The following is a 13546-nucleotide window of genomic DNA, read 5'->3' as shown; positions in this document are numbered from 1 at the left end:
TAAAAAAGAAAAAAAAATACAAATGAAAAAAAAATGTTTTGAGAATGATGTACAAATGCGCTTTACACAATTGATGTGTGTATGGATTGCGGTAACAGTTGTATGAGCCCCTAATAAAATGTTAAAAAAAAAGAAAAAAAAAAAAAGATAAACCTAATCACCTTGGTTTCATATGCACCCCAAAACAAAGCTGTGCCTTAACAATAGGGCATTGCACATTCACAAGGGAGTAACACACCGTTTTGATAATGGGGAAAATAAAAACTTCTTTGCCAATCTAAAAAGAGGGCAAGTTTCAGAGTCTCTTCTAATATCTACTTTTGATTTTTCTCTCCTGTCTTTTCAATGGCCTTTTGCTTTCTTCATGTAGGATGTTCTTGATGTCGTCCCGTAACTCATCATTAGTGTTTAACGCCTCACGTCTGTTCGTGAGATGTTCTCCACACTCAGTGGGAAAGACGCCAGGTTCAAGCACTGTTTTTATTTTCTTCACCTTCAACCTGAAGTGACAAATGAGCAATTGATGGTCTGCTCCAAGTCAGCCCCTAGTGTTAGCTGCTGACACTGAGCTTCTCCAGTCATGGGCATCTACTAGCAACCCCGAAAGAACGCTGTATTCTGTCCAGGTGGGCAAGTCTATCCTCAGAGCATTTCTCACTTGCACTGGGAGTTCCACGTAGCCAGTGCAATGGGTTTTAGAACTTATATGTACCTAAAAGTAGAGAATGGTAGTTAAGACAACACAGTGTATGAGCGCTAACTTCTCCCTACCTTGAAAATATTGAAAATAATAAATCTTTTATATTTTTGTTAATCTGATGAATAAAAATGACATTTCATAGCCATTTTACTTTTGAGGCTGAGCACATTTATCTTAGTGATATAATAGTGTACTGTTCTTAGAAATAGTAATAGTATGTGACTGCTTATAAGTCATTTCAGTTACATAAATACTGCTAGCTATATCATGAATTCCCATAGGTGGAACTACAGGGCCAAAGGAGAAGTCTATTTAAAACTTTGAGAGTGGCTGCTTGTTCTCTACAGAAGCTATGTAAGTTTATACACCAACCAATAATGTTGATTGTAATTTTCTTTATTTTGGTTAATATGACTGAAATTTAATTTTAATTTTTTTTAAAGAAATGAGGTGGAGCTCTTCATATATGTATATGTAAGGTATAAACCCTTTTCTGGAAAATGTTCACACCTGTTGTGCTTTTTCTGGGAGATTGGTCTTTTATCAATGGTAGATCTTTCTATATTAAAAGTATTTGTTCTTAACCTAGGAGATTACAAATACTTTGTCCGTTTGTCATCTATCTTTTGACTTTATGGGGTTGGTTTGTTGGCTTTACAACACAGAAATTTAATTTCGATTTGGTCTAGTTTATTGGTACTTTTATGGGCTTATGGTTTATTTTATCTCTATTTTTACTTCCCACTTTTTATTTATAAAATTCCCTGTGCTTTACCGTTGTGCTTACATTTTTATTTATCTAAATTTGTGATATAAGGTCTGTGGTAGGAATATTTTTTTCCCTAGCTCAATATAATTTATTAATCTTCTCCACTCAAATCACCCTATCTTTATCAGACTAGATTACACATGTGAGTTCATTTCTAGACTCTCTTCTGCTCCATTCAGCTGCCCTCAGAGTCAGGCTGCAACACCAGCACTAGGCAGCACGTTTTAACACCCTCACCTCCCTCACTGCTTTCCCTTCAGAATGCTTCTGACAACGACTGCACATTGATGAAATTCATGTGTAAAAGAAAATCGGCTTTCCTGACTCTAAAAATCTGTTTATTCAAGTCTTCTATTCTGCCCCACCATCAACATTTTTTTCCATGTGAGTTTTACACATTAAAAAAAAATCATTTTATTAGGGGCTCATACAACTCTTCTCACAATCCATACCTACATCAATTGGGTAAAGCACATTTGTACATTCATTACCCTCATCATTCTTAAAACATGTGCTGTCCACTTAAGCCCCTGGCATCAGCTATTTTGCCCCCTCCCTCCCCGTTCCCCACTCCCTCATGAACCCTTGATAATTTATAAATTATTATTTTGTCATATCTTACACTGTCCGACATCTCCCTTCACCCACTTTTCTGTTGTCTGTACCCCAGGGAGGAGGTTATACGTAGATCCTTGTAATTGGTTACCCCTTTCCACCCCACCCTCCTGGTATCACCACTCTCACCACTGGTCCTGAAGGGATTATCTGTTCTGATTCCCTGTGTTTCCAGTTCCTATCTGTACCAGTGTACATCCTCTGGTCTAGCCAGATTTGTAAGGTAGAACTGGGATCATGATAGTGGGGTGGTAGTGGTGGTGGGGTGGGGGTAAGCATTTAGGAACTAGGGGAAAGTTGAATGTTTCATTGTTGCTACACTGCACTCTGACTGGCTTGTCTCCTCCCTGAGATCCTTCTGTAAGGGGATGTCCAACTGCCTACAGATGGACTTTGGGTTTCCACTCCGTACTCCCCCTCATTCAGAATGATATGATTTTTTGTTCTGATGCTACCTGATACCTGATCCCTTCGACACCTCGTGATCGCACAGGCTGGTGTGCTTTTTCCATGTGGGCTTTGTTGCTTCTGAGCTAGATGGCTGCTTGTTTACCTCTAAGCCTTTAAGACCCCAGACGCTTTATCTTTTGATAGCTGGGCACCATCAGCTTTCTTCACTACATTTGCTTATGTACCCATTTGTCTTCAGTGACCTTATCAGGGAGGTGAGCACACAGTGATATGATTTTTTTGTTCTTTGATGCCTGATAACTGATCCCTTCGGCACCTCGTGATCGCACAGGCTGGTGTGTTTCTTCCATGTGGGCTTTGTTGCTTCTGAGCTAGATGGCAGCTTATTTACCTTCAAGCCTTTAAGACCCCAGACGCTCTATCTTTTGATAGTCGGGCACCATCAGCTTTCTTCACATTTGCTGTTCACCGGCTTTGTCTTCAGCGACTGTGTTGGGAAGGTGAGCATCATGGAATGCCAGTTTAATAGAACAAAGTATTCTTGCACTGAGGGAGTACTTGAGTGGAGGCCCAATGTCCTTCTGCCACTTTAATACTAAACCTATACATATATGCACATAGATCTATTTCCCCATCATCATATATAAACATATTTATTTATGTACATGTCTTTATTTAGACCTCTATAAATACCCTTTGCCTCCTAGGTCTTTCCTTTATTTCCTTTGACTTTCCTCTTGTCTCACTATCATGTTCAGCCTTCATATGGGTTTCAGTAATTCCTCTCGGTTCCATTACCCTTGATCACGCCCTACCAGGCCTCCTACACCCTCCTCACCACTGATTTGGATCACTGTTCCCTTGTCCCTGGGTTTGTTAACACCACTTCCTTTCCCCCCACCTCCCTCTCTCCCATGTCCCCCCAGAACTGTCCGTCCCATTGTTTTCTCCTCCAGATTGTTGATACAGTCTATCTTATTTAGACAGACCTGCGGATCTTACACATTTTAAAGTATATCCTTAGGTAATTATAGTAACACAATGTACACTCGTTGTAGATTTGTAGATATCGTTCCATTGTCTTCTGGCACTGAAAGTGGCTAGCCTAATGCCCTCTTCTCCTTTTAAAGAAGACACAATCTTTATATCTAGAGGCCCAAAGGACTTTTCCTTCATTTTAAAAGCACACAAACTCTGTCCTGTGTCAATCTTTCTTGACAGAGCTTGAATTCATGTGGAAGCTACATGTCTATGAATATATATATATATTTTTAAAAATTTTAATAGATGAGCTTACTTATTCAAGACTCCATCTTATTTTTGACTGGACTCAGACTTAGAGGTGGAAGCCCCTAGCGAGGACAGCCTAGTCTCTTGGCAATCTGTTCCTGTCGTTTCTCTTTGGCCTCCTTCATTCTCTTGGCCCAAAACTTGGTCTATTCGGCGGCCTCCTCCTCGTTCTTCTTGGTGCCCTGCTTCTTCAGGGCAACGCGCCGGCGCTTGTGCTGCAGGACGCGTGGAGTCACGAGACGCTGAATCTTGGGCGCTTTGGTCCTGGGTTTCTTGCCTGTTCTGGGGCTTTCTCACAACATACTGGCGAACGTCATCTTCTTTGGCGAGATGGAAGAGTTTGCGGAGTCTGCTGGCTCTTCTGGGCTCCAGGCGTGGAGGCACAGTTGTATCAGTCAGTTCTGGGATATCTTTCTCCCCTTTCTTTACAATAACCAAGTGGAGAACGCTGAGATTGGCATCCACAATGCAGCCCCGGACAGATTTGCGGGTCCTCTCCCCAGTTCTCCTTGGTCTGTAGCAGGAGCGTCCCTTATTCAGCAGCAGGTGGACACCGCCATGGGTCAAGACACCTTGCTTCCTGGGAAAGCCTTGCTTGTCATTCCCACCGCTGATGCGGACAACCTAGCCCTCTATTTATCGTCCAGGGCCTCGAGCGGCGACTTCCGGGGCCATTCGCTTCTCATAAAAGGTTCGAAGTTTGCGTTCATCTTCCACGTCAATGAGTTTCTGGCAGCAGTGGCTGGGAAGGAGATGTTTAGCTTCATGGTGAAGCCGCCGATCGCCTCCGCAACGCCACAGACAAGAGCTGAATATATTTTTAATTACACCTTGTTCTTTTGGGTCTCTTCTTCTGAGATGCTAATTACGCACAAGACTCCTTTATTTGCGACAGCTATTGTGTTCCCACTGGTTTTGAATCTGCTATTTCGGCTTGCAGTTATTCATGTTCTTTTTTGCATCTGTGGTGGCGTGATATTATGCCAAACCATAATCTTCAACTGAAGTGAAAATGGCTTTCACAAAGTGTGGGGACTTTGCCTGTTACTGATCTCCTATTTCTTCCCTCCTTTCCTCTATCCTCCTCCTACAGCTACTGTGCTCACACACTCGCTGTTACGGAGTCGATCCCGACTCATGATGACCCTATAGGACACTGTCCCTCTGGGCCTCGGAACCTTCATCTGAGAGCAGACGGCCTCATCCTTCTCCTGCAGAATGGTACGTGGGCTCAATCTGCTGACTGGGGGTTAGCAGCCAGATGTGAAGCCCACTCTGCCAGCAGGGCTCCTCAGCTCCTGTGCTAGTCCCTCTCACAGGAAGCAAGGTCCTCCTGGATGACCTGAGGGAGGATCCTGGGAGAGAGAGGCCAAATTGGCAGCCATAGGCATGAAGCCTCTGCGTCTCCCCAGCCAACAGCCTTCTGGAACGGCCAAGCTGCTCACAGGCCAGTCTCTCCCCACAACCTCTCTCATCGCCGGCTTTCAGAAGAGATGGCACAGTTATGTGCCAACCTAGCTCCCTTCCTACCCAGTGTCACACAGGATCTGGGGAGGCTCCCGCTTCCTGTCTGTGCACCCTTTTCCCACTGTCCAAGCTCAAGGATCATGGACTTTACTGCTCAGAAATCTACCTCCTCTTTTGGAGAAAGATGTGTGTCTGATCTGGAGTCAGCACTCACAGATAGCCTCTCTTGGCATCTTCTTACACCCATTTTAAAAAGACGTGTTACTATCTGGGGTGAAAGCTTACACTGCAAATCAGGTTCCCATTTGACAGTTTCTCCACAAGTTGCCATGAGTCCGCTCAGCAGTGACTTGACGGCGGTGCAATACGGCCTTTGGGAGTGCACAGAGCAGAGCCACTGTCTGTCCTACACGGCAGCACCCATCGTGACAAGGAAGAGGAAAGCGGAGCCCTGGCGGCACAGAGGCTACCTGCGGCCAACGCTGCTCCTTGAGCAGCTGGGCTCCCCTCCCACCCTGCGCCCCACTGGAGGAGAGACCTCCAGACCTGCTCCTGGGGAGATCAGGGCCTGGAACACGCCTGGGCAGTTCTACTCCATCGCCAAGGGCCACTCATTGTGGGCGGGAATGCACTTGATGGCCCTGAACTACAGCAGCCGAGAAAGGCTGTGAGGCAAATGCATTTTTATTTACTTTTCTGGTTTGCCCTCTGGGTCAGATGACTCCTGAGAGGCACAAAGGTGAGGGAAAGCGCTGTCTCTGGAGGTCTGGTCACGTCTTCACCTTTCTTCCGTTCAGAGTCAGACTAGAAATCGCTGTTCACGTTTCCTAGGCCTTATATTAAACTCTGGTGCTGGGGAAGAATATTGAAGGTACCACGTGAGACAGACCAGCACTAGCCACTGTAACGTCGTCTTATTGACTGCTGAATGACCTGCCTGCTTCCCCCTCCCATCTCAGAAAGTCCCACTAGTGACTGATTTTTAAATGTACTCTTTATGTTCTCGAGACCAGAACATTGTAATTAATAATATTGTTCCTTTTGATGTTGTAACCAGGCTATTCCTCTTTTAATTTTATTAACCAGGATGTTATAATCAATGCTCTACCCTGTAACGCTCACCAACTCAAAGGAATAATACCTTTAATTTTGCTTTCTGCTTCTATCCACATTTGCTTAAGTCCTAGACAAATGATAAATGAGTTTTTGGCCTTTAAAGGTGGACTGAAATGTCCACTCAGGACTGCAATCAAAGAATCACTTTTAGGTTCTAGCAGTCCAGTTATAACCGAATAAAGACTCGTCTAAATTATCAAGACACTATAGTGGCTGTCATTTATTTGATTCTGCAACACATCGACTGCCAAAAACACCCAAGCAAGTCTGTCTTGAAAGCCAGGCTGCTCCTTCGAGGAAACAATGGTGAGACTGACTCATGTACTCCGGACGTGCGGTCAGGAGAGACCAGTCCCTGGAGAAGGACGTCGTGCTTGGTAAAGGAGAGGGGCAGCAAAAGAGAGGGAGGTCCTCCACCCACGAGATGGACGGACACTGTGGCTGCTGCAGCAGTGGGGCCCAATAGAGGAACCACTGTGAGCATGGTGCAGGAGCGGGCAGTGTTCTGTTCTCTCACGATGTGGGTAAGCGGCGAGAGTTAAAGCCAGAGAGTTCTCTGTGTTCCAGTGCCCTGTGGATAGTCCTGCCAGAGAGCACAAAGTGGGCAGAGCCCTGCAAAACAGCCAACAGCTCACGATCAACATGGACGAAAATACCCCCTTTACAGCTGCCAGCAGCACACCTGTGAACGAGGGCTACTGTCACTGGCCCTAGACCTGTGACCCATTCGCTGCCTCTCTGTGGTATCAGCGAGGGAAGGAACCGGACGACAGAAGGGCCGCTGCAGGCACCACGAGTGGAAAATGACACACCTGAGGCATCGTGCAGCTGAACAGACGCGCCCACCCCTTCACAGGAAAAAAAAACAAACTACTTAAAGCCCCCCGGCAATTAAAAACCTTTATGCGATAGCCCATCACCCAGGGTAAAGTCTAGCTGTTCAGACTCACATCCTACGGAAATAGTGCTGCTCCGGCGCCGTCCTCCCGATGCTGCCCGCCGGAGCTCACGCTTCGTGTCACCGCCCCTCCCTCCGATTCACCCAGCATGACGTCTCTCTGACCACATGTCAAAGTACTTGCGACAGTCTCGCCATCCTTGCCTCTGAGGGGCACTCCGGCTGTCCTTCTCTCAGACAGATTGGTTTGTTCTTTCAGAAGCCAACGGTACTTACACTGCTCTTCAACAGCGCCATCACTCAAATGCATCGATTCTGCTCGGTCTTCCTGCGTCAATATCCAGCTTTCACCGCACATTCAATGCTCACGGAGGCGGCAGTCAAGAGCGCAAATGAAGCACCACATTGGGTAAATCTGCTGCACAAGACCTCTGTTAAAGTGCTAAAAAGCAAGGACGTAACTCTGAGGACTAAGGTGCGCCTGACTCAAGACTTGGTATATGTTTTTATAGCCGCCCTGGGCCATTCCAGCATTCCCCAGGGGAGAGTATCGCCCACTCTGGGACACACTGATCTAAAGGAAGTGCACATTAAGAATTGCAGAAAAATCAAAACAGTTGACACGGTGAACGTTCACCCATGTGTATGAAGGGGTTTCAAAAGGTTTGTGGCTAAAATGCCATTCTCGTTTCATTCCATTTTGTCACGAAGCTCTCTCGTATTTCCAGTGCAGGGGGGTGGTCCCCAGATTCACTACCGGTATTCTTCAAAACCACCAGGCACACCTACAGTCTGTCAGAGTCTCCATCTGACCACTACTTGTGCTAAACGTTAGAACACAGGCAGTTCACTGATATTAGGGCGAAATAAATCCCAACCACCCTGGCACCCTTATTCAAACCAACTCTGAAACTCTGAAGCCCACAAACAGCTACCGTCTAGTCCCATAAAAGAAGGCAAGCACCACCTACCTCAAGACCACAGGTATTGTCAAAGGTCAAGAGAGATGCATGAGTCACTGTGTCTAAGCCAGGTAGAACAGGAGAAAACGGGATTAACCGAGCCCATTATAGAATGTAGAGAGTAGAGGGGTTTTGGGGAGGAGATGAGCCAGTCAGGGTGCGATGTAACAACGATGAGAAATACAATTTTCCTCTAGTTCCTAAATGTTTCCTCCCTGCTCCCACTACCATGACTCGAATTTGACCTTGAAGTCTGGCTAGACCAGAGGATGTACACTGGTACAGATAGGAGCTGAAAATACAGGGAATCCAGGGCGGATGAGCCCTACAGGACTAGTGGTGTGAGTGGCAAAACAGGGAGGGTAAAGGGAGAGTGGGTAGGAAAGAGGGAACCGATTACAAGGAACTATATGTGACCTCCTCCCTGGGGGACAGACAACCGAAAAGTGGGTGAAGGGAGATGTCGGACAGGGCAAGATATGGCAAAATACCAATTTATAAACTATCAAGGGCTCATGAGGGAGGGGGGAGCGGGGAGGGAGGGGAAAAATGAGGACCTAATGTCGGGGGTTAGTGGAGAGAAAATGTTTTGACAATGATGTACAAATGCGCTTTACACAATTGATGTGTGTATGGATTGCGATAACAGTGTATGAGCCCCTAATAAAATGTTTAAAAAGGAAAAAAAAAGAACTTAGAGAGTCAAAAGTAGGAGCTGCTAGCCCACAAAATGAGTTGGTCATGAAAGAGTCTTAAAAGCCTGTGGAATGATTCAATGGCCTTCCTGAGGTCACAGGACTCCCCTGTGGAAGCACAAAGCCAAGGCTCCCTAACCAAGCCAGGGGCTGTCAAGTCCGTCAGGGCTCAAGGCAAGCCACCCCCACCCCTAGAGGGGAAAAAATCATCTCTTTGGAAGCAGACTGAGGTCCTTCTTCCTAGGCCCCTCTTGTGGATTGGATTTGAACCGCTAACCTTTCAATTAAGTTCTCAAGCGCTTAATTGTTGGCGTTATCCAGGAGGCAACTCTACCAACCGCCCATGTGATTCTCCTTAATGATACTCCAATTCCAGGTGCGGTGATGGTGGTATGAGAGAATTCTCATACGCGAATGGGAGAATTCCCGCCTTCCATCAGAGAGACTCAGGTTGGATTCCTGATGTCTTCGGGGTCGCCACCACGCACTTGTCCGTGGAGAACTGCATGTAGCGATGATGTTCCACACCACCACTTCTCAGTCTGCCGAGGTGTGGTGGCTTGCGTGTTGGCTGCTGTGATGCTAGAAGCTGTCCCGGTATTGCAAAGACCAGCAGGCTCCCCCACAGCGAACGGCTTTCAGCAGAGCTTCCAGAATAAGAACAGCCTACGAAGAAGGAACAGGCTGTCCACTTCTGAGGAATCAGCCACTGGAAACCCTATGGACGGCAGCAGATGGAATACTGGCAGACACGGAAACCTCACGAAGAGCAGACACAGTGGCTACAATGGCCTTGGAACAAACGAGAGGGTGGCGCAGGCCCAGACAGGGTTTCACGGCTGTGCAGAGGGGTTCCATGAGCAGGAAATGCCTCCAGGGCACCTAACAACAGGTGTGGGCAGAGCTTCCCGACTAAGCTGGACTACCCACCTCCCCCACACCAGCTAAAGAAAACCCTGAGTCACAATGGTCCAGCCTGCCATCAATCATGGGAGCACTCGGGGCCTGGTGGCATTTCTGCTGTGGCAGCCATAAGACAATGATTACCTGGTCATACCTAGCATTGCTACACTGCCTACTATGTGCCAGGCAGTTCCACGGCCATTAAATCAGTTAATTTTTATAATAGCCATCTATGAGAAATGCAACTGCTGATGTTCCTAATTTTACAGTAGAGGAAACTGAGGCACAGATTAACTTGCCCGAGATCACACACCAGTGGGGAGTGTCTGAATTGAGACCTGAGCCCAAGCCAGCTCAAAGAGGCTGTATGGTCACAGAACTTTTTTGCAGGGGTGCAACTGGCTGGATGGGCAGAAGCAATGGAAGGAGATCCGATTCCTGCCTTTGTCCAGCAGATGCCATGGTAACTGCACAATGCAGTGTGGACCACCTGCTTCTGAATCACTGAATAACTTCAAGGCAGGAGCCCAGGAATATACGCAAACGCCAAGGAGCCCCTCTGGCCTCAAACTTTGAGAACCAGTGCTCTAGCACCACGGCTGCTGAGACCACACACAAAACCAACTGGAAGGGCAACTTGACACAGGGGCTTTGAATTCCAGGACTGGCTGATAGAATCTGTTTCTTTCCTGTGCAGTGATGCCCAGGTGTATTCAGATGTCAGAACACCTGGAAGTCATGCTGTTCTTGCAATGCTAATAGATTTAATTCCAGTGAACTAAAAGCAATTTTGCTATAGGAAAACATGGTTATATTAATATAAGATTTACAAAATTATAACGATGTTTTCTTAATGGCAACACACAGTCATTTCTGGGCTGCTGCTTCCAAGTCTATTTGCTCTGTGCAAGCAGGAACTGAGAGTCTGAAATTCCGCCCAATAATTTAAAATGAAGTCAACCACCTCCAAAGCAAGGCTTTTCCAAAATGTAGCACAGAAGCCCCTACTTCCAAGTGGATTGCAGTCCGTATGCATAAACCTGCGGCAGAAGTCCATAACTTCAAGATGGGGGTGGGAGGTACCCATAAACTTGGATCCAAACTCCTATTTTACCAATCTCTTGTTGAAATGTGGGCTTTCTTTCCGTTACTAATGGACACAGCAACCCACAGCGGCATGAGCAGTATCGAGAGCAATGATTTTTCATATCACATTTGTTAAGTGTATTACAAAAAGTTGTTTACCCTTATCACGATTTCAAAATTAAGTAACAATTCCACTCAATGATATCATTTAACAAGTTACTTTCAAAGGACCTGTTACTGTTTCAAAGAAGTTTTGATAACCATAGTTTCATATGACTGGCTTCTTTTGTAATCTACATAGTTTATGTGTTCCAAAACATAATTCCCCGAAGCGTTCTATACACTTCTGATGGCCACGGAATCCATGGGGCCCACACACTAGCCAAGAACCCTGAACTACAGTTAAGTGGAGACACAAAACCATTTTAAAAAACTGCATTGCTTGCACCAATAACACAAGTGAAGTTACAATGTAAAATCAAAACACCCAGCTGTCACCATGGCTTGACTTGGGCTACCAGAGACCTAAAACTGTACCCCAGAGGATTTCAAAGGCAGGTGTTTGGGTACTAGATTCTCAGAAACCAACAACTACTAACATTTTCCTTAGCAGCTAATGAATTAATCGTTCGGACCGTCAGAGACTCCGAGTGCAAAGTCAACTGCTTGTTCTGGGACCACTAGGATTATTAGCTGGCATTTCACTACTACTAAGGCCAAAATTGGAGCCCTGGTGATGTGGTGTGCTGCTAACTGAAAAGTCAACAGTTTGAAACTATCAGCTAGCTGCTCTGTGGGAGAAAGATGAGGCTTTCTACTCCTGTCAAGACTTGATAGTCTTGGAAACCCAGAGAGACAGGTTCAACTCTAACCTACTGGATCAGACCGGATGGCAAAGAAGGCACACCATCTAAGCTCCTGTCACTGAGGTTCCGTAACAATACCGCCCCAGATTCCATTGGCAGCCTGTGACTCAACTTGCCCTCTCTCAGAAATGGGAGTATATCACTGCTTGTCCAAATTGACCCTGAAAAGACTAGCAAGAAAAAAAGATCAATATGTGCGAAAAGACTCATGCCCTGCGGAAGATATATTTTACCTGTTTTTACAAAAAGCAAAACAACAAACAAACAAAAATGTACCCTTAAAACAATAGTTCTAGGGGTCTTGATTTTCAGGGTACAGCTACAAAGGGCTTTCCATTCCATCCCCAGCTCTGTCTCCTCACGCTCCATAAGGAATTAAAAGACGGCAAAGAAAAAGAGAGAAAGCGCACTTTGTGTATGACTGTCTGCCTTCTATGGGCAAGGGGGAGACTTCAAGATCCATTCAAGCTCCTGGGTGTGTGTGGGGGGGTGTCTGTAAACTATTTGTAGATGTGCAATGTCTGGATGTTGGCTGTCTATGGATTTCACTGTTTTCTCAAAGGGCCTCCAAAATAATTCAGGCAGACTCCAGAGAAACAACTGTGCTCCTGGAAAACCATACACAGAACTGTCAACATTTCAGACGTTTTTCCCAAGGCCACCAGAACCCCTTTTCTACAACACAAAGCGGGGTCAGAAGCCCACAGCTTGTCAACAGAGCAAACAGCACCCTAGCCCACCTGACTTTTCAAATGCTACAGCACGCCTGTCACTGCCCACACGATTTCAACCTTTTGACATCAAGGACCCTAACTATGGACTCTATCGCAAGCAGGACAACCAAAGGAAGAGTTTAGGGGATAAAGAAAGCAAGTCCCTTATTGAACAACTTCCGAGAACAGAGTTGGCTGCACACGCTCACCCATCCCACCTGCGCTTCCATGAAGGGCCCTCAAATTGATGGACATGCAGAAGGACTTGAGCGTCAAGTTGACACCTCGCTCTCAGCAGGAAGGGGTCACGGGAAGATGAGGCTACGTGTCAGTCATCTTTCTCTATTCGGGAAACTATAACGGCCAAAGCTTTCCCAAAGAGATGGCTTTGGAAGGAATGGCTCCCAGCAACAACGAAGCACCGAGAATACAATCGAGAGGCAGGAGAAGGGGGCGGAGAAGCCTGTGCTATAAACGGATTTTCCAATGGATTTTCCCTCCTAGCCAACTCGTCCTCCCACCTCTAAGTCCCCAAATTGGAGCACTGCGGCAGGAAGGGAGCGGAGTGGGGGAAATGGTGTAGCTCTGGGGTGTCCACTCGGGTTTCGGATCGGTTTTGGCCACGAAACAGCTGCCTAGGGCCGTAGGTCACAACACCGTGCCTCAGTCTTCCCACCGGAAAACTGGGGGCAACTCGGCTCGCGACCTCCCCCCACCCCCCAGGCATGCGACCGGGATGACATGAGACGCCGTGCGCGAAGCCCCTCAGCGCGGGGCCGGATGCCCGGGGACCGCTCCGGGACGTTGCGGGGCGCTGGCTAGGGGCTGCGACCCCGAAAGGGCGCTCGCGGGGCCCGCTCCCGCCCGCCGGGTTCCGAGCCCCGGCCCGGCCCACCTTGTTGTTGTATTCCTCCACGAAGCTGCCCAGCGCCAGGCGAAAGCGCTTGTCCGGCCGCACGCTCCAGTTCATGGCGTAGACGGTCCAGGGCGCTTCGTACTTGTAGATCTCCTTCCGTTTGCCGTGCAGGGACATGGTGGCGGCAGCGGGGCCGCAG

General features: G+C 47.0%; 1 protein-coding gene and 1 pseudogene across 3 annotated transcripts in view; both read right to left on the bottom strand.

The window, feature by feature from the left end:
* Window positions 1-13532, bottom strand: part of DCAF7 (DDB1 and CUL4 associated factor 7) — a 27529-nt gene extending 13997 nt beyond the window's left edge. For all 3 annotated transcript variants that reach the window (XR_006680937.1, XM_004707267.2, XM_045299390.1), the window contains exon 1: window positions 13387-13532. Coding sequence is in view for 2 of the 3 variants with exons in the window: in XM_004707267.2 (XP_004707324.1) it covers window positions 13387-13524 (138 nt within the window). In the remaining variant the exon portion in view is untranslated. The remainder of the gene's footprint in view (window positions 1-13386) is intronic.
* Window positions 3810-4552, bottom strand: LOC101656699 (annotated as a pseudogene).
* Window positions 13533-13546: the final 14 nt, after the last annotated feature.

This window comes from Echinops telfairi, unplaced genomic scaffold (assembly GCF_000313985.2).
Source record: "Echinops telfairi isolate 266 unplaced genomic scaffold, ASM31398v2 ScPeMD7_7458;HRSCAF=8496, whole genome shotgun sequence".
Classification (NCBI taxonomy): Eukaryota; Metazoa; Chordata; class Mammalia; order Afrosoricida; family Tenrecidae; genus Echinops; species Echinops telfairi.
Note: the sequence above shows the minus strand (reverse complement) of the source record. Positions and strands in the feature narration are given on the sequence as shown.